Below are 21,661 nucleotides of genomic sequence, written 5' to 3'. Positions count from 1 at the left end.
AGGGGTTTGAGATTTTCACCTTATTGCATACTAACAGGTTAGCTTGCCACAGTTTTGTGGAAGCTGACAGAAGACATGAGACTCCTGGCTTAGTGATAAAAGATTACTCACAGCAAAAGCAATAGCTAGCGTGTCAGCATATTTACACCAGTTGTTGCAGCCCAATTCTCCCAGGGTTACACAGAGGGCAAGATGACCCTGGCATTTGCAATGGGCCAAGGGACCAGCACTTTTTTAGCAAAGAACAAACATTGTAGCTACCAGCAAACAAGCCAGTCCCCCTTCCACTCTTGGAGTGTGCAGTTACAGAGTTCTCTGTGCGTGCCTTGACCTGTGTGGCTGTCTGTGTGGGCAGCTACAGAAACTGCTCAGCATCAGGAGATGGACAAACTTTACACTCTGGTACACGCAGCAAGAATGTGCAGGAACGCTCAGGGCTCATGGCTGACTACTCTCTCAACAATATCCTGTAACATTTCTCTCCGAAAGGCTGTGTCAATTTAAGCCTGCCTTCAACTGTGTAGGAAAGAGTCGTATGTCTGAAAGACTTCATTGCCAGTATGGGAATAGTATCAATCTTTGTAATTTTAGCCAATTTGATTGGTGAAAGATGACTTATCTTTGTGGTGTTACTTTTCATTTCTCTTCTCTTGAGTTGAGCATCTTTTCAAGCATTTGTTGATAATTTGTGAAATCGTTCTTTAAAGCTTACCCCCCTCTGACATTCCTCTTTCCATGCTCCTCACTCAGGGGAAAGTAAAGGAAGAGCTCCATGTGTCATCTGAGTCCGTCCGCGTCCGACATGTTTTCTGCTTGAGTATTGTCTCATCGCCTTGAAGCGCATGACTGTAGCACTTCCCTTCAGTTTGTGCTGTGTGGACCCAGACTGTTGTCATGCGATGTATGATCCCCTTTCCTCTCTGTCTGTTATTTGTTCTTGAGCTCCAAAAAGAGCCAGGAGTCAGGTACCGGGACATTTCCTTTTTCTTATACAGAAACCGACTGTGCCTCTCTAAGGAGGAAGTAAAGTTCAAGAGGCTCTACCCTCAGTCTCCTTAGCATAATATAGTGGAATTCAAGTAAGTCCTCCAGTTTCACGGGTTGATACCTTCGGAGCTTTCCTTCTCTGCTGTCCCAAAGTTCCTGAGCCTCAATCTCATCTGTGGAAAAAGGCTGCAGGTATCTTTCTAGAAACGTATTGTGGGCGTAAACTCAGCAATAACCGTCCTTAGTTTCAAGGCCTGAGCTGGCCTGTATTGAAGAGGTGCTGATATCTTAAAAAGGGAAATTCTGGTGACAGCGAGAGCGGTGGGCCGAGCCTTGCGCCCGCCTGGAGGGGCATCCTCCTATGTACGGTTTTTAGGGTGCACGGTTGAAAGCTGAAAAGGAAAAAAAGAATGACCGGACTCCGCAGCGGCCGGGCTTCGCGCTTCCCGCCCGGCGCCGCCTGGGCTGCCTCTGCTGGCCGCCAGCTCCGCGCGCTCCTCCCACCCGTGGCGCCGCGGCGGCGGGGAGGCGGCTCCTCCCCCCCCGGCGCGCGCCCAATGGGGGCCGAGGCGGCGGGCCCGCCCCCGGCCCTGCCCGCAGCCTATCCGGGCCAGCGCGCCCGACGCGGCTCGAGGCGCGGCCAATGGGCGCGGGGGACGCCCGCCGGCGCGGGGACCCGGCTCAGCCCGAGGGCCGGAGGGCCGCGCCGCCGCCGCTCTCCGCGCTGGCACTGCCGTTCCTGGGCAGCCAGGCGCCGTGGCCATGGCGTCCTCAGCGGCCGGCGTGGTGGCCATCGTTGGCAGGTAAACAGCCCCGAGCCGCCGCGCTCTTGCCACCGGCGCCAGGGGAGGTGTTGGGCCCGCGCGTCGAGCTTTGGGGTGGGCGCGCAGGTCGCTGTCACCTTGGGGAGAGGAAGCGGCGTGGCGGTGCGCCAGCCGCCGGCCCTCCGAGGGCTGCCCTCGCCCTGGCACCCTCCACAGACCTGGGCAGACTGGGAGAAGCGCCTGTCGCGGCGTGGCTTTGCGGTTGAAGCACACTGTAGAGTGCTGTTTTGTTTCACTTCGTGTTGACCTACCAGCAGGTTCGGAGAGCCGGCCGCTCAGGCTGCGGTGGAAATGCGATTTATGGAATTAGTTGAAAGTTGCCAGACCTCCCAGCAAGTGCAAACAGATGTGCTGAGCAGTACGTATTAAGGAAATGAGATCTGGCAACCATTCTGCAGAACTGTCTTCCTTTTTTGGGTCACTTTTCTTTTTTGAGGAAGATGAGCCCTGAGCTAACATCTGCCGCCAGTCCTCCTGTTTTTGCTGAGCAGGACTGGCTCTGAGCTAACGTCCGTGCCCATCTTCCTCTACATGATATGTGGGACTTGCGGCAGCAGGGGGAGATAGTGGTGCTAGGCCCGGCCGGCAAACCCCAGGCTGCTCAAACAAACGTGGGAACTTAACCGTTTTGCCACTGGGCCAGCGCCTGCAGAACTGTATTGTTAACCATTTCCATTTTATGAGTGAGAAAACAGATTAAGCAGTTTACCCCAGGGCACAGTCAGTAGGTGACCGAGATGGGACTAGCCAGCAGGGAGGATCTGATGCACGCCCTCTACTAGGCTGCCTGCAGGGCGTGGGAGTGCGCCCTTCTTGAACCCAAGAGTGTAGCTGGGGGAGGGAATAGGGACACACAGGACATTCCTAATTCAGGGGAAAGGCCCAGTTTCCAGAGGGGAACTCTGGAGTCCAAACAACTTGCTGGGATGTGTCGGTTTAGCAGCCTAAATTCCGTCCAAATTTTTCTGGTTTGTCCTCCCACCACCCCTTTCAAAACTCCTTCTGTTTTCATTTAAAAAAAAAAAAAAAAGGCATTTATGTGTACCTTTCCATTGGTAGCTATCATAGCAATCTAACAACATGTTCATACTTGCTATTGATAGAAGCACCTTTTTGGGGGTGGTTCTGTCCCTTTATGTCACTGAGGTGTTGATGAAAATAATCTATAACCAATCTATAAATGAAAATTTGGTTGAGTTTATTCTGAGCCAAAATGTGAGGACCACGGTCCGGGGCCTTCCTTCTCTAAGGAGGGAAAGGCACCAAAGATGTGGGGTGTACAGAGTGGTTATATACCCTCAAAGAGAATGTTTCACGTATGATTGGAATGTCCCTTTTACATTAGTCATGAAACTGCTCTGTCGGCACAGCGATTGATGGACACAGCAGGCAGGTCTGCTGTCTGGGTGGACACAGTGGCCGGTCTGTTGTCTTGAGCTGAGTGGTCACAGGTGAGCACAGCAATCAATTCCTAGCCTAGGGAGAGATGCTTATCCTTAAGGAGATGTCAATGTGGGGGAGTTGCATCTTTATCTTAAGGGCATTTTTTCTTGTCTTTGCGACATAGCAAATGTTTAAAGCAGAGAGACAATGCATGCTTAATGGCCAGGTCAGGCCAGTTTGGAAAAACAAAGTCAGGTCGAATTAGGTTTACACCCAATGGCTTCCTGATATACTCCAATATATCCTGTTGGTTGCCATTTCTGTTTGTCAGAGGTGTTGGCCTGCCCCCTACTCCTCAGTTTACAGCCCTGTCTGGAGAGCAATTTCAATGTCAGGGTTTTGCCTTTAGAATCCACTGAAGGAAGGAATCATGATGCTTTTTTTCAGCTTTCGTTTGCTCTCAGAGCAGTGGAATGAAGTGTGCTTTTGTCCTCTCCAGGCATGTGGGTGTGTATGGTTGCCCAGTGAAGGAATATAAAAATATATACAGTTGCCTCCCCTGTATGTGCGCGGGGCTACATTGCAAAATCCCCAGTGGAGGCCTGAAACAGGATAGCGCTGAACCCTCTATATAGTATGTTTTTTCTCATATGTACATACCTATGATAAAATTTAACTTATAAATTATGCATGGTAAGAGATTAACAACAATAATAAAATAGAACAATTATAACAATATAGTGTAATAAAAGTTACCGTACATCTTAACCTCAGTATACAGTTTTTTTTCTTTCCTTAAGTCAAGAACTTTCACCTTTTTGCTTAAAGGAAGCACTTTATGGCTTCTCTTTGGCATATCTGAATTGCCAGCATCACTAGTCTTACACTTTGGGGCCGTTATTAAATAAAATAAGGGTGGCTTGAACACAAGTACTGCGATACCCGGACAGTCCTTGAGAAGGCTAGTAAGTGACTAAGGGGCGGATAGTGTATACAGTGTGGATATGCTGAGCAAGGGGTGGTTCACATCTCGGCTGGGATGGATTGGGACTGCCCGAGATTTCATCATGCTACTCAGAATGGTTCATGATTTAAAACTTATGAATTGTTTATTTTTGGAATTTTCTATTTAATATTTTCGGATCTCAGTTGACCACAGGTAAGTGAAACCGCGGATGAGGAGGGACTGTGTGGAAGCGTACTTTGTACTGGGCATGGCGACTATGCTTGCCTTGCGTTATGTTATCCAGGGTCAAGGACTAGAGTTTTGTATGTCTCCCACCATGCCTTGGGTGTTTCGCCTGACCTCATAAATGTTAAGTGAAGCTTTGAGTTGGCTGTACCCTTATCTGGCTCTGGTTCTTGTGGGAAGGAGCACAGTCTCTCAGGAAAGGAGCTGGCATTGGCGAGTCGGTTTCTTTCTGACTCCCTGTTGACAAGGACTTAGATGGAGCTGGCAGACTTTAATGACCACAGGAATTAGCATGGGATAGAAAGTCCTGTCCATCCCGACACTCTCAGCACCCCGGCAGACACCCATCTCTGCTTCTGGGGTGGTGCTGCTTCCATTCCCTTCGTCCCCCTCTCTCTCCTCTCCACCCTTCTTTCTCTCTTTCTCCTGGCCCCATAGGTGATTCCAAGGAACATCCATTTAAATTCGCTGAAACCTGGTTGAGTTTCATTCTTGGATTTGAACAGACCAAAAAAAACACATTTCAGTTTCAGGAACGTATTGGACCATTGTTTTTCCATCTTTTCGATTGCCAGACTCCTTCTTAAAAGTACTTGCTCTATTTGATTCTTTTCCATTAATCTTTTCATAAAGGCCACTCTTCCTCAGGGCCACTTAGTGTTCCTGTGAGCAACCTGTAGGGCGCACTGGTTGCTTCTTGAGTTGGCTCCAGCACTGCGTGTGGTCTGCCTGGGAAATGTCTGATAGCTTTGCCGGCAAATAACTGCATTGCCTCCTTAGATCCAGAGCGTGAGAACAGTCTTACTTCAACTTTTACCCAGTAAATAAGTAACTGTAGAATGGAAAGATAGTTTAAAAAGTCTCTAGAGTGGATTTATTCAAAGCTAAGTGTCATTAATGATAAAATTAGAATTGAACCCATTTTACTTAACTTTTCTCCCCTGCTGCTTTGCTGCTGTCTAACAAAATAAATGTTCACTTGCAGCAGCCTTTTGAAGCACCAGTTCAGATTTATGACTTTATACGCTTTAAAGCATAGCAGAATGGTCAGAATGGTGAAGGCCCATTTTATGGCCCCCAGGCAGCTAGGGGTTCAGAACGAGTTACTGTGATGTCACAAGCTCTAAGGACAGGAAGCTAGTTGTATTTGGGCCTGAGGTAAAGCTCTGAGGACAGGAAGGCTGATGGAGACCAAGGCAGTGAGGCGGCGCCCTGGGCTGTGCATCTGCCCTCCGCATTGCTGTGCTCCGCAGATTACCCCTGCACTCGCTTGCTTTTCCTCTCTCCCCTGCCTCTTTATTTTGCGTATTGCTGCAACCCTGATATTATGAGCTTTCAAGTCCAGTGCCTGTTACTGACTTATAATTTCCCTATTTTAGGTCTGATTTTCAGGAGAGGAAAGCTGATTGGCTGAGCTCCTCTATGCAGCCAGGCTGCAGACATCATGGGGGCTGGGAAGCCAATCGATGGCTGCTTTGCATCAGGTGTCCTCTTCAAGTCCCAGCCTCAGTGACTGCGGATGTGTGTGGGGGAAGGGATGCCAGGGGTTCCCATGGGTTTGCTTTCTGCTCGTGGTCTTGCAGAGGAATATGGGCAATACGTAAAACCTACATGAAACCTACACTAAAAAACAAATGTTGTCTTTAATGCCTGTTTCGTGGGATATAACTATTTTCTTCCCAACATTTTGTTGTAAAAATTCTCAAACACACAGAAAAGTTGAAAATAGAGAAAAAAGATTACCCACATGCCACCTCTGTATTCAACAGTTATTAAAAATTTGCTATATTTGCTTCATCTGTATATAACTTATTTAGCCAATTCTGAATACTAGATGGTTAGTTTTTGCTAATATAAATTCTACTGTGAATGCATCTCTTTGTGCATTGTCCATATGAACCTCAGATAAATTCTAGAGGTAGAATTCCTGGGTGAAATGGTACAAACACTTATAGGTTTTTTTTGAGGGAGATTAGTCCTGAGCTAACATCTGCTGCCAGTCCTCCTCTTTTCTCTGAGGAAGACTGGCCCTGAGCTGACATCCACCCCATCTTCCTCCACTTTATATGTGGGATGCCTACCACAGCATGGCTTGCCAGGCGGTGGTGCCATGTCTGCACCTGGGATGCAAACTGGTGAACCCCAGGCCACCAAAGCGGAATGTGCGAACTTAACCGCTGTGCCCCTGGGCTGGCCGCGGTCTCACACTTTTAAATACCATATCTGTGCAGTAAGGCCCAAATTCGTATCCTCAGACCAGAGCTTGCCCCTGAATCTTAAGAGTTGTATCCAGTTGTTTACTAGATGTACCAATTAGACATCTCAAACTTAAAGCATCCTGTATTGAACTCTGGATCTTCTCTCCCAAAATCTACTCCATTTAAAGTTTTCCCCATCAGAATTAATGACATGTCTTTCTTTCCTATTGCTGTCCAAAAGACACTTGGAGTCATCTTCAGTTCTTTTTCTCACACTCTACATGCAGCCCACCAGCAATTCTTGTTGGCTCTTCCTCAAAAGTATTGTGTATTCAGAACTCAACTGACTACTTCTCATCACCACGTCTGCTTCCATTCCAGTTCAACCTACCATCATATCTTGCAGTAGCCTCCTAACTCCTTACTGGTCTCCTTACTTCCATCTTTGCTTGTCTTTGGTATCTTCTTTTTTATTTTTATTTAAAAGCATTTTGTGTGTGTGTGTGAGGAAGATTGGCCCTGAGCTAATATCCATTGCCAATTTTCCTCGTTTTGCTTGAGGAAGATTGTCGCTGAGCTAACATCTGTGCCACTCTTCCTCTGTTTTATGTGGAATGCCACCACAGAGTGGCTTGATGAGCGGTGCTAGGATCTGAACCTGTGAACCCCAGGCCACCGAAGCAGAGCATGGGAACTCAATCACTATGCTAGTGGGCCAGTCCCCTGTTTTTGGTGTATTCTTTTTTTTTTTTTTTAAAGATTTTATTTTTCCTTTTGCTCCCCAAAGCCCCCTGGTACATAGTTGTGTATTTTTAGTTGTGGGTCCTTCTAGTTGTGGTATGTGGGACGCCGCCTCAGCATGGCTCCATGAGTGGTGCCATGTCCCCACACCCAGGATTCGAACTGGCAAAACCCCTGGCTGCTGAAGCGGAGTGTGCAAACTTAACCACTTGGCCACAGGGCCGGCCCTGGTGTATTCTTAATAAACCAACTAGAACATTCATTTTAAAAACTGAAATCAGATCACATCTTTCTTCTAAAACCTTGTGGCTACCCATCTCATTCAGAGTAAAAGCCAAAATGTCTACATGGCCTCTGAGGTGCCTCCCCTGCCCTCTCTGACCTCATGCCAACCATCCTCTTCCTCCATTCCAGCTGCACCAGCCTTGTTGATCTGGAACATGCAACACTCTCTCATCTCGGGCTTTTCACCTACAGTTCCCTCTGCTGGGGACTCTCCTCTCCCAGGTATCCTCAGGGCTTGCCCCTCACCTCCTTCAACTCTTTACTAAAATGTCATCTTCCCAATGAGACAGTCTTTGGCGGTGATTTAAGATTTCTCTGCTTCCCAGTCCCCACTCCCCTACTTGCTGTCCCTCTCCCCTTCTCTGTCTTTCCCCCAGCACTTTTTACTTTTTAGTGTGCTATCTGCTTTACTTTTGTAGTTTATTGTCTTCCTGCCTGCTGTATGCTCCATGGGACAGGAATTTTTGTTTTGTTGCTGCTGCATCCCCAGTGCCTGGAACCATGCCTGGCACATAGTAGGGACTCTATTTCTTCAGTGAATGATTGTGGCCTTCATATTAACCCCATGGGAAGAAGGTTGTTGGCCGTCATCTAGTTTTTATCACTAGATAATGGAGCTTTCTTTGTTGCCAACAACTAACGTTTGTCAAGCCTCTGCAATGTGCCAGGGAGACAAAGGTGAGCAGGAGAGTTCCTGACACGTAGAGTTTGCCCGGTTGAACAAGCAAACAAGAGCAGATACGTACTGCTGATTAAGCATTGCTTTTTTTAAGCTTCACTGTACAAAATTCACTGTGTCTTTTATTCGTGTACTTAGATCTCAATGACTAAAGATCTAACAGTTCGCAGAAAACAAACGAGAAATGTAACCCCCCTAGCCTTAGCCCTCGAGATCCAGGTGTGTGTCATGTGCTTCCCTCACACCCGAGTCCGTGCAGACTTGAGACTGGTGCCCGAGGGAGAGCTTTCCAGCCTTGGTCCCGGAGGAAAGACTGTCTTGAGAAGATAGAGCTTGGGTGGGCCAAGGTTACCTTTTGATATGCAGTCCCCAGGAGAACAAAGGGACAGGTGGCGAGGCTTGCAGACGCAGGGACCACTGGAGCTGAGATTGGAAGAATGTTAAAACATACGGTTTCTTCTAGGCCCGTGAGGAAGCACCCAGTTGCTCTCTGGTGGGGTAGACAAGTCTTTCCCAAACTCAGAATCAGCCCTGCAGGATAATTTAGTGTTCATTTAAAATAATTTTTAAAAAAATTGCAGTAAGATGCCCGTGACAAATTTTGCCATCTTAACCATTTTTAAGTGTGCAGTTCAGTAGGGTTAAGTACATTCACATTGTTGTGCAACCAACCTCTAGAACTTTATCATCTTGCAAAACTGAAACTCTGTCCCCATTAAACAATTCCCCATTCCCCCCTCCCCTCAGCCCCTGGCAACCACCATTCTACTGTCTATCTCTGAATTTGACTACTCTAGGGACCTCCTATAAATGGAATCATACCATATTTGCATTTTTGTGACTGATTTATTCTATGTAGCATAATGTCCTGAAAGTTTATCCCTGTTTTAGCATGCATCAGAATTTCCTTCCTTTTAAGCCTAAGTTAGTGTTCATTTTTAAAAGTGTAAGTTCCTGGGGTCGGCCTGGTGGCGCAGCAGTTAAGTGCACACATTCTGCTTCGGTGGCCCGGGGTTGGATTCCGGGTGCAGACATGGCACCGCTTGGCAAGCCATGCTGTGGTAGGCGTCCCACATATAAAGTAGAGGAAGACGGGCGTAGATGTTAGCTCAGGGCCAGTCCTCCTCAGCAAAAAGAGGAGGATTGGTAGCAGTTAGCTCAGGGCTAATCTTCCTCAAACAAATCAAAACAAAACAAAACGTAAGATGCTTAATATAGATAGCTATTCTTTGCATCCAGAGTTGGGTTACTCAGAAGGCTGGGTAAATTCTCACTGGCCCAGCCACTAGTTCTGTCCCTGTGGAGAGTTATCCTTAGGGCCCCAAGAGGAGATATGTGGTAAACCCTTTGAGATTGGCCAGCTTGGAAGCTGGAGTTTGGAGTGGGAGACACACAGGTTTGAAGAGGTTTTGTTGCATTTTAGCCACGTGAACTACCTTCCTATAGCCACCTCCTCTGCAAAAATCCCTTGATAACCTGGGCCCCAGATGTGTTGTGAGAAGAGATGCCTTCCTCCCTCTCACCCCTGGCTGAATGCTCACGTACTAGTATTACCTCCCAAGGGGGGCCGTCTGCCCCCTGCAAGACGTGCTAGTAGTCAAGAGGCAAGGTGGTGGGAGAGAAAGGACTATATTACAGCTTGCCAACAAGGGGGAAGATGGCTGACTAAGGTCCGAAAGAACCATCTTACAGAACAAAGACTACAGGCAAGTTATGTAGGGGGCTGGTCTCTGGGTGGGGGCCGACATCTGGTCTAGTTCCTGATAATCTTTTGTTTTACTGGATGTGCATCAGAGACCGGAGCAGGAGCAGCGCCCTCTACACTGACCTTTCAGTTGTCGTTGATGATGGTTTATCAGCATGGACTCTCTGCCCGGGGGTCGTCACATTCCCAAGGAACTTGAAAGAACAAAGTTATTGACTTATTGCAGCTGAGAGGGCCCATAGGATCTGCAGAGCATGCATACCCTGGAGAGTGCATATCCAGTTAGGTTAGTTAGTCAGAGATCATTCACAGTTATGATCGGTTTCTTTTCTACAGTGTGGCCTCCCTTATCTCTACCTTGTGTTGAGCTGGTATCGCTAGGCAAGTACCTTTTGGGAAAGAATTCTAATCATGCTTCTAGGTAACCCTCTACATTCCACCAAATATTCTGTTTGTTTCTTCTTTGCCCTTCTACTCAACCAAACTTGAGAACTTACTGAGTTATTGTTTACCTTTGTGTCACAGAAGTTGGTTTTCAAAGCATGTTCACATACATTCATTTTTTAATAACAGATTTATTGAGATGTAATTCATATACCATACAATTCACCCATTTAAAATGTGTAATTTAAGGGGCTGGCCCCGTGGTTTAGTGGTTAAGTTCGGCATGCTCCACTTTGGTGGCCCAGTTTCGTGGGTTTGGATCCCAGGTGTGGACCTGCTTCACTCATCAGCCATGCTGTGGCGGTGTCCAACATACAAAATGGAGGGAGAATGGCACAGATGTTAGCTCAAGGCTCATCTTCCTCAAGCAAAAAAGGAGGATGATTGGCAACGGATGTTAGCTCAGGGCTAATCTTCCTTAGTGAAAAAATAAAATAAAATGTACAATTTAGTGGTTTTTAGTATATTCACAGAGTTGTACAGCCATCACCACAATATATTTTAGAATATTCTTACCAGCCCCAAAAGAAACCTTGAACCCATTAGCTAACCACTCCTGTCTTTCTTCCCCTAGCCCTGGGCGATGACAAATCTACTTTCTGTCTCCATAGATTTGCCTATTCTGGACACTTTACGTAAATACTGTATGTAAACCTTTCTGACTGGCTCTCATCCATGTAGCATGTATCAGTACTTCATTCCTTTTTATGGCTGAATAACTCTGTTGTGTGGGTATACCACATTTTATTTATTCATTAGTTGATGGACTTTTGGATTGTTTCCATTTAGTTGTTATGAATAATGTTGATATAAACTTTTCTTTTTAAAAGATTTTATTTTTCCTTTGTCTCCCAAAGCCCCCCAGTACATAGTTGTGTATTTTTAGTTGTGGGTCCTTCTAGTTGTGGCATGTGGGATGCTGCCTCAGCATGGCTTGATGAGCGGTGCCATGTCCGCGCCCAGGATTCGAACTGGTGAAACCCTGGGCTGCCGAAGCAGGGTGTGCGAACTTAACCGCTTCGCCGCGGGGCCGGCCCCTGATATAAACATTTATGTAGAAGTTTTTTTTCTGACATTTGTTTTCATTCCTGTTGGGTACATACCTAGGAGTGGAATTGCTATTATACATTCTTTTTTTCTTTTTTTTTGGTGAGGAAGACGAACCCTGAGCTAACATCTGTGCCAGTCTTCTTCTCTTTTATATGTGGGACAACATCACAGCATGACTTGATGAGCCGTGTATAGGTCTGTGCCTGGGCTCTGAACTCATGAACCCTGGGCCGCCAAAGTGGAGTGCAAACTTAACTACTGTGTCATTGGGCTGGCCCCTACATTCATTTTTTAAAAAATAGCCTCTATTTTTGACAGTTCTTTTTTTTTGAGGAAGATTAGCTCTGAGCTAACTACTGCCAATCCTCCTCTTTTTGCTGAGGAAGACTGGTCCTGAGCTAACATCCATGCCCATCTTCTTCTACTTTATACGTGGGACACCTACCACAGCATGGTGTGCCAAGCGATGCCATGTCCACACCCGGGATCGAACCAGTGAACCCCAAGCTGCCGAGAAGCAGAACATGTGAAATTAACCACTGCACTACTGGGCCAGCCCCTATTTTTGACGGTTTTGAGGAGTACTGGCCAGGTCATTTGTAGAACGTTCCTTTGTTGGGATTTGTGTGATGTTTTTCTCACTATTAGGCTGGGCGATGGGTGTTTGGGAGGAAGACCCAGAGGTGAAGTACCCTTCTTCTCACATCATATCAAGGGTACATATGCTCAACATTCTTTATCACAGTTGACATTAACATCATTCACCTGGCTGAGGTAATGTTTGTCGGTTTTTTCTGCTGTAAAGTTAGGCTAGTTTTCCCCCTTTTCCATACGGTACTCTTTGGAAGGAAGTCACTATGCACAGCTCACGCTTCCAGGGTGGGGAGTTCGGTTACAAGGCCCTGAGGGCAGAGTATTGTAGGGGAGGTGGACATTTCCTCTCCCCAAATGGGGGTTCGTCTGGCTGGAGAACGAATTAAATTCACATGAGACAGAATAGCAAGAGAAAATTAAACAAAACTTTATGAGGAACCGTGGCCCGGGGCCTTTCTTCCCGAAGGAAGAAAGGGCACCGAAGAAGTGGGGTGCACAGAGTGGTTATATAGCCCCCAGATGGGGTGTTTCACATATGATTGAAAAGTCCCTTTTACAATAGTCACGAGGCTGCTCTGTCAGTACAGCGCTTGATGGAAACGACAGATAGGTCTGCTGTCCCAGTGAACGCAGAGGGGTGGCAGGTGTATTGCCTCAGGCTGGGGGGGGGGGTCACAGATGAGCGCTGCAATCGGTTCCCAGCCTAAGGAAAGATGCTTAATCCTTAAGAAATGCCAACATTGGGAGGGGGAGGGAAGTCAGTTACAGGAGGTTACCAGACTAGCACAATAAAATGCAGATTTAAGTCCTTGCCTTTGGTATTGATTAAGAGTTTTTAGAGAGAAGGTCATCTCTTTTCTTCTTCCTGGTACAGAGAGGGAGGCACCTTTTACAGATAGAGATTTACCTTACAAACGTAAATGTGTCCTAACAAAGGGCAAGTTCCATTCCTCAGAGCCTCCTTGCCTGTCCCAGTTTATCAAAAGCAATCAGCCTCAAATAATTCTGATGCCAAAGAGACATATCTTGGGGTGGCCAATTTCAGGTCCCCACAGTATCTACACAAATTGTCTGGAATTCTTCTGCAAGGGAGATTTGGCTTCTCTCCCATTTGTTTATTTCTTTACTGTATTTATTTATGTCAGTATGGACTCGGATATTTATTTTATACTTTGGGTTATAATCTAGTGTGACTTTACTTTTTTGCTGACTTGCTCCAGCTGTGGCCATTGGGAGCTCTTTCAGTTAGCTCCTGTATCCATTTGATATGCCCCATCAATAGAGGTTTTTTTCCTTTGGAGCACTTCCTTGCTTTCTGGACTACAAGTATCTCCAGGTCCAGCTTGTGTATTTCCTGGCTCAGTCCTAGAGTCAGCCATTTCTCTGAGGAGCCTTGCTTCCTTTTACTGGAGAATGGTATTAGAAACCAAGTTTTGGGCTCTAGATGTGCTCCCTACATTTATTTTAACTTTTTGAACAGCTCTGTATGAGTTCTCCATGTCTTTTTTATCTTTTCCTTTTCCAATAAATAAAATAAATAATAAATCAATAAAATAAAATAAATCTGAAGCAGTGTGCAGAATGTAGTGGTAAGGACTCAAGAGTCAGTCTGTTTGGGTTCATCTCAGAGCTCCAGCACTTACAGCATGTGTAGTCTTAACCCTCCGTACCTCAATTTTCCCATGTATAAAATGGAAATAATAATACACCTCCTTTGTAGGTTTGTTGTAACGATTAATAGAGGTAAGACACATGAAATGTTTAATGTTGCCTGGCACTGAATACATGCTGAAATGCTGGTGGTGGTAGCAGTAATTATTTATTTGAAGAGGACAGGGAAAATACCTGTTCTTCAAGTTAAGTGACTTGCCTAAGACAGTAGTCAAATGGAGGTTCCCATAGAGGTCCTTCGCCTCCACGACGCCCTGCCACCTCCCTACTGTTAATTTTTTGTTGCAGTGTGCGAGTGTGTGTTAGCTACCTGGTGTCTAGTGGGGCTCCATTCAGAATATTAACACTGGCACTAGAGTCGGGGACTCGGGAGCTCCTGTGTGGAAACAGATAACATTTTAAATAAATACAGCTATCAAAATGTGTAATTTTAAGATGCTAAATATTTTAAGACTAGAATGGTGTATAATTTTAAATATTTCATTCTGGGTTAGGAATGAAAAACTGTTCTATTATTAACTGGAAGCCTTTCTAATTTTCTTTCCTTTCAGTGGACTCATTGGGCAAAGCTGGGGTATGCTTTTTGCCAGTGGAGGCTTCAAAGTGAAACTCTATGATATCGAGCAACAGCAGGTCACAAAAGCCCTGGAAAACATCAGGTAAGTCGGCTGGCACCTTTGGGATGAATTGAAATAACTGTTGCTCCCAGTTCATCTTGTTTATCGTGTTTCAAGGCTGTGAATGTCTGTGACTTCACTCTCTCATTTGATGGCTATTACAGCACCACTGAGCTTTTAAAGGCCGGGGCTGCAGCGTTTGAAACGTGAACTAAGACTAAAGAAGGGGCTCAAATTGTAAGGAAAGGACCCTTAGGATTGTAAAGATGTGTGATGGGTGAGGAACTGAACGTAAATCTTAGGCTTCAAGCCTGAGGGAGTTTGTAGACTTCCCTTGCTGTGTCACACAGGGCTGGAGGTCTGGATTTCCGGCCTTCTCTCTGGGCCAACGAGCCTGTGACAGCCAGAGCTGCATGGGCATTCCATTTGAGCAGTAGAGGTCCTGAGGTTTGTTTTGACCTACTGATCTAATGATGGCAGGACCCAAACTACCTGATAAGTGTAATAGTTAAGGCATGAGAGGAGATGAACTTGGCCAATGCTGAGGGCTGATCACATGGAGGGCTTATTTTAGGGAGAATCACGGGGAAGAAGAATAGGAACCAAAGGGAAAAGGCCAGAAATAGGGAGGCCAAAGACAGAAGAACCAAACTAATGCGAGGCATGCTAATTCATGTCCACCTGAGGCGACTCTCGCTGGCCACTGTTCTGAGCATCTCAGACAGGCTTTTGTGTAGGTGGTTCTCATCCTTCCTCAGTGGCCTACACATGAACATGTAACCTGAATTTGCGTTTTTGTGTAACGAAAATGTTTTATCATCTACTCTTTGAATAGACATATATAAAGGGTAAGATTTCAAACTAATAGGCATCAAGAAATATTATATATCTTAGTACCTTAAGAACCTGAAACCCAGAGCAATCAAGTTACTTCTTACATACAGTAACATATAGCCAACTCCAAGATAAGATGTCAATCTAAAAAACATAAACAAAACAAACAAAAAGCAAAAAATGAAGCAACCACTATAAAACTAAACACGTCCACCTCTAATGCTTTATTTTGTACTGTAACAGACGGAAGAGGAATTGGCATAACTACCTACCATGTTCCAGGCACGTGCTGTTCACTAAGGATACAAAGATGAACAAGACATATATATAGTCTTATCCACCATGGAGCTTATAGTCCAGTAATCTTACCATAGTAATTCTCATAGTAAACCTTATGAGGCAGATATTGTTGCCAGAATTTTATGAGAAAACTTGGATCTATGAATGGTCAGTACCCCCTCAAAGACACAGTAAGACACAAGATTCTAGCCCTGGTCTAACTGACATGTTAAGGGTGGGTCTGAGCATCTTTAGCATCCATGTGTACTATTTGTTTTATAGAGATGCTGCAACTATTACTTATAATATTTGATATATACAAAAGAACAAATAATTTGTACCAGTTTATGAAGAATATAATAAAATAAACATTCATGAACCTACTAGTCAACTTAAGATCTAGAACATTATCCATATGTACACCTTTTGGATCTGATTCCCTTGCCTTCTCACCAGAAGTAACAAATATCCTTTATTTTGTATTTACCACTACCTTGCCTAAAAAAATAGTTTTATCATATATATATATATGTATCCCTAAACAATATGTGGATTTAGTTTTGCTTTTTTTGTGCTTTATAAAAAATATTTTTGAGATTCGTTTATGTTATTGCTTGTGATTGTAGTACATCTATTTTCATTGCTATATGATAGTCTACTGTGTGACTGCTATAATTTCTCTTTTATCCTTTTGATCAACATTATAGCTATTTCCAGTTTGGGGCTATTGTAAACAATGCTGCCATTAATATCCTCGTGTGCATCTCCCAGTGCATAAGTGCAAGAGCGTCTACAGGGTACATTCCTAGGAGTAAGATTGCTGGTCTATTTTTCCATCTGGGATTCTGATTATAACTCATTCTAGCCTTCATATGTTTTAACTTCTCTTTCTATTTTCTGTCTGCCTGTCTCTTTGGAATACTTTCTGGAAACACTTTTTAGATCTTCCAGTTTACTAATTCTAGTTTTGGCTGTGTCTAATCTGCTACTTAAACCATCCATTGAGTTTATTTTAATAATTAAATGTTCATTTTAAAAGTTCTATTTACTTCTTTTCCAAATAGACCTGTTCATTTCTAAGAGTTTCTCATTGTTTGCTCATTCTTTATGGTTCCATTTTTCAAGTCTATGAGCATTTAATGCATAATTTTTTATATTGCATATCTTTTTTTTTTGGCTGTGTCTTTTTTTCTTGGGGAATATTAACCCTGAGCTAACCTCCACTGCCAATCCTCCTCTTTTTTGCTGAGGAAGACTGGCCCTGAGCTAACATCTGTGCCCATCTTCCTCTATTTTATATGTGGGATGCCTGCCACAGCATGGCTTGACAAGCAGTGCATAGGTCCATGCCTGGGATCTGAACTGGCAACCCGGGCCACTGAAGTGGAACGTGCAAACTTAACTGCTGTGCCACCAGGCCGGCCCTATATTGTATATCTGATAATTCCAATACCTGAGGTTCCTCCGAATCAGATCCTGAGGTGAGGATTTCTTGGCCAGTGATTTATGAGACTGACGTGCTGCTGACTGCGCTAAGAAGGTGATTCTGGGCCAGTGATTTATTAAGGAAGTATCCCGGAACAAAGCAGTGAGGGAGTGAGGTGACAGGATAGGAAGATGAAGCAGCCAAGTAAGGGCGTGATTTTAGGAGAAGTCCCCAGCTCAACAAGAGTCCATGGAGTTGTGGAGCATAAAGTAGTCTGCAGAGTTTGTCACCTCTTAAGGCAAGAGAGCTGAGCTTTCACATTCCTGCCTCAGTCACTGACTGGGGGCCATCCTGGTTGGAGGTGAACTCCAGGCACTTCCAGGTCTCTGGTCTGGGTAGGGCAGTACTCTGAGAAAGAGGGTAGGTGTGAACCTTTAGCGACAAAGAATTCAAAAAGTGGAGTGGGCACCCAGTGCTGGTAAAAGGGATTCAGAGAGAGCTGGGTGGAGCAACAATGGCCTCCACTATAGGAGTCGTTAAGGGGCTTTAAATAAAACAATTTTTTTTCCTGATTGACTTATTCTACTTTCATTCATTAATTAATACTGATTGAGCACCTTGTATGTGCTGGGCACACTTCAGCACGGGGGATTAAGTAGGGAACACACAAGACTAAGGTCTCTGACCTCGAAGAACTCACGTTCTACAGGGAGAGGGAAGAGTAGGGACGTAGATAATCCAAAGTGAATCGCTGAAATATACGGTCTGTCCCGGCGGGAGCTGCAAACCACCACCAGCTGGCCCAGTCCCGTCTGCAGCCTGCTTTTTATATCCGATGAGCTAAGATTGGTTTTTACATTTTTAAGGATTATATAATTAAAAAAAAGAAGACTGTAACAGAGAATTTACGTGGCCACAAAGCCTAAAATATTACTATGTGGCCCTTCACAGAAAAAGTTTCTCAATCACTATGTTAAATAGAAGAGATTCTGATTCCAGTTCTGATGTGTGGGTTTTTCCCTCACACTGCCAGTTCTCCGACACAGGTGGGTGTCATCAACGCAAAATAACCAATAACCCTTCTATACGTGAAAAATAAGGTGAGTTTTACTTGAGCCAAAATTATAACCTTGGGAGGCCTTTGCCAGGTTGGAAGAAAGCATTCTGGAGTAACACGGTTTTCAGTACAGTCTTAAACTTTTTTAGAAAAAAACAGCTTTTTAGAACAAAGACATACATTAAACACGACCAGGATACATATTTATCAAAGGTTCAAAGAGGTATTTAGTTGCAAATTAGCAAGTGGTGGTGACCTTGATAACGATAACAATGGAAAGGGACCAATTCCCCCCTTATCAATAGGGCGTAGGAGGGGAGGTCTGCATTCTTATCTTTTTTTTTTTTTTTTTAAGAGATTGGCACCTGAGCTAAAACCTGGTGCCAGTCTTCTTTTTTTTGTTTTTTTCTTCTTCTCCCTGAAGCCCCAAGTACATAGTTGTATATTCTAGTTGCAGGTCCCTCTAGCTCTGCTATGTGGGACGCCACCTCAGCATGGCCCAGAATCCGAACCAGTGAAACCTTGGGCCACCAAAGCTGAGCATCTGAACTTAACCACTAGGCCACAGGGTGGCCCCTACATTCTTAACAGAGTGCATTATTTAATGCTTAAAGCAGATGTGCAATGTGTGTTTGATAGGCCTTAAGTCAGGCTTCTTTAGTTCAAGCTGAATCAGTTTTGAACCTGAGTAGTTACTACAAATACCTCAATATGTGAAGATTTCTTGTCAGTGTCCTACAATTCAACTCAATTCTGACACTCTCTACCTGGAGATAGCATCAGATTTCCCAGGTTAAGGGCTCGGTCCCACAAGACTGCCCTCCCTTTCAGATACTGCTTGCAAGTCCAGGTTATTACCTGTACTTCTGACCCACTAGCTGTAAATCATAGGATCCCACAACCCCCTTCTTCGGTTCCATTAATTTGCTAGAAGGGCTCATGGGACCCAGGTAGCCAGCTTACCCACTAGATCACCAGTTTATTACAAAGGATGTAAATCAACAGCCAAACGAAGAGATATACAGGGCAAAGTGTGCTGGGGAGGCTGGGAGCTTCCCTGCGGTCTGGGCCCCACCCTCCGCAAACCTCCACCTGCTCACCAGCCTGGACGTGCTCTGAACCCTGTGCTTTGGGTTTTTATGGAGGCGTCATTACACAGGCGTGATTGATTAAATCATTGGCCATTGGTGATGGAGCTCAATCTCCAGGTCTTCTCCTCTTTCCTGGGCTGGGGGTGGGGTTCTAAGCCTCTGATCACCTGGTTGGCTCCCCTGGCAACCAGCCCCCATCCCTGGGTGCTTTCCCAAAGTCACCTAATTAACATAACAAAAGACACCTTTATTCTTCTCACTGGACATTCCAAGGGTTTTAGCTCTATGCCAGGAATGTGGACAAAGAAGACCAAATACATATCTCTCATTATAAATCATAGTACCGGAATGGTGATAGGTGCTAAAAAGAAAAATAAATTTTGCAGTGGATTGTTACCTTGCGTGTTTGGTGATCTTTGTGAGCTTGTATTTGGTTGATCCTAATCTGGGGCCTAAATTGGATATGGTTTTCTCCACTGTAGGTTTTCTTTACCACCCAGTTAATTTTCTTCCTAGGTCTGGGGGTTAACTAGATATCTGACTTCACATCGCAGTCTCCTTCACGCCTGGTCCAGAGAGTCTGCAGGCACAGAGTTGCTCATGGCATTTATCCTTAGGGGATAAAGGCAGGAAACTCTGGCTTTTGCTGGTTTCAGTTCTTTTTTTTTACTTGATAAAGTTTTGTTAAAGAAACAGCTCCTTCTTTTTTAATTCCTAGGTTTTCTTTTTTTAGATAGATTTTATTTTTTAGAGCAGTTTGAGGCTCACAGCAAAATTGAGGAGAGGTATAGAAATTTCTCATTTACCCCCGTCCCCATTCTCAGCACCCCCCACCAGAGGGACGCATTTGTTAAAGTTAATGAACCTACACTGACACATCGTTATCGCCCAGAGTCCATAGTTTACATTACGGTTGTCTCTGTATTGTACATTCTGTGGGTTTGGACAAATGTATAATGACGTGTATCCATCATAATGATATCAGAGTAGTTTCACTGCCCTAAAAATCCCCTGTTCTCTGCCTGTTCCTCCCTCACTGACCTCTAGTGCCTGGCAACACTGATCTTTTCACTGTCTCCATAGTCCTGCCTTTTCCACAATGTGATACAGTTGTCATACAGTGTGTGGACTTTTCAGATTGGCTTCTTTTGCTTAGTGATATGTCTTTAAGATTCCTTCATATCTTTTTGTAGCTTGATAGCGCATTTCTTTTTAAAACTGAATAGTATTCCATTGTCTGGACGTACCACAGTTTATTTATTCATTCACCTACAGAAGGATATCTTGAGTGCTTCCAAGTTTTGGCAATTATGAATAAAACTTCTGTAAAGATCCGTGTGCAGGTTTTTGTGTGAACATAAGTTTCAGCTCTTTTGGCTAAATACCAAGGAGCTTGAATCCTGGATGATATGGTAATAGTATGTTTAGTTTTGTAAGAAACTGCCAAACTGTGTTCCAAAGTGGCTGTACCATTTTGCATCCCCAGTGTTACCGAACCAGGTTAGTTTTTGCCCGTCGCCCAGTAAGCCAAACCACCGAGACGATGAGATTGCAGCAGAGGGAGGGTTTAATCACAAGGCAGCCACGTGAGGAAGTGAGAGCATGAGCCTCAAATTTGCTTCCCCGAAAATAGAGACTCAGGGATATTTATGCGATGGGGGCAAGGTGGTCTGAAACATGGAGCAAGGTGATTGGAGGTGAGGAGAGGTGAGGTAATTGATGATCTGTGCAAGCGTAGTCAGACTTCATGCCTCTTCATAGGACCCATGTTCACAAAATGGTGGCATTAGCACGATCTGAGGGGTGGAGTTTTTAGCCTCTTGACGTCATAAGGTCGCCTATCGGACATCTCTGTGGACCCAGTTGATGAGTTGGTGGTCTCAAGCGCCCTGAAGTGGACTAGGAGTTCTAATTCCTGAAAAACAGCTCATACCCATTACCAGGTGACCCAGCTTCCAGGGAGATCTTATCTATAGGAGCCTAGTGGGAGTCAGATAGCATATTGCCTCAGCAGCACAGTTAACAATGGGTGGGTTAAACAGCTGAAAGCTATAATGAGTAATTGCAAAAAGGGAAAAGACTTTAGTACCTAGCTGCTTAATCATCAATGGCTGTTTGCCGGTTTCACCACCCGCAGTGAATGAGGCTTCCTGTTGCTCAGCATCCTCACTAGCATTTGGTATTGTCAATCTTCTGATTTTTGGCCATTCTTATAGGTGTAGAGTGGTATCCCATTGTTTTAATTTGCATTTCCTTGATGACATATGATGTAGAGCATCTTTCTGTATGCTTATTTGCCATGTTTATCTTTTTTTGAGTTCTTCTATTTTTTTTATTAATGTTATGATAGATTACAACCTTGTGAGATTTCAGTTGTACATTTTTGTTAGTCATGTTGTGGGTTGAGTTCTTCTATTTTTGATTAAAAGGGGAGCCTTGAAAAATTTCCTTACTTGCTGTACTTGTTGTGACTCCCTGATGCATAAAAATTATTCTTATGCAGTATCCCATGATTTTGTAAACAGAGGCCCTTCAGAGACTCTGATCTACCATGGTGTTGGAAGTGGAAGTCTTCAAAAGTCTTTAAATAAATTTTAAGTCTCA

The 21,661-nt window shown here is 44.6% G+C and overlaps 1 protein-coding gene across 1 annotated transcript in view; it reads left to right on the top strand.

Moving 5' to 3' along the window:
- Nucleotides 1-1,596: 1,596 nt before the first annotated feature.
- Nucleotides 1,597-21,661, top strand: part of CRYL1 (crystallin lambda 1) — a 111,905-nt gene continuing 91,840 nt past the window's right edge. Inside the window, exons 1-2 of the mRNA XM_008540866.2 lie at nucleotides 1,597-1,790; nucleotides 14,305-14,412. Of these exons, the coding sequence (XP_008539088.1) occupies nucleotides 1,750-1,790; nucleotides 14,305-14,412 (149 nt within the window). The 5' untranslated portion in view covers nucleotides 1,597-1,749. The remainder of the gene's footprint in view (nucleotides 1,791-14,304; nucleotides 14,413-21,661) is intronic.

This window comes from Equus przewalskii, chromosome 16 (genome assembly GCF_037783145.1).
Source record: "Equus przewalskii isolate Varuska chromosome 16, EquPr2, whole genome shotgun sequence".
Classification (NCBI taxonomy): Eukaryota; Metazoa; Chordata; class Mammalia; order Perissodactyla; family Equidae; genus Equus; species Equus przewalskii.
The sequence above is the reverse complement of the archived record's forward strand: the minus strand, read 5'-3'. Positions and strand labels throughout refer to the sequence as shown.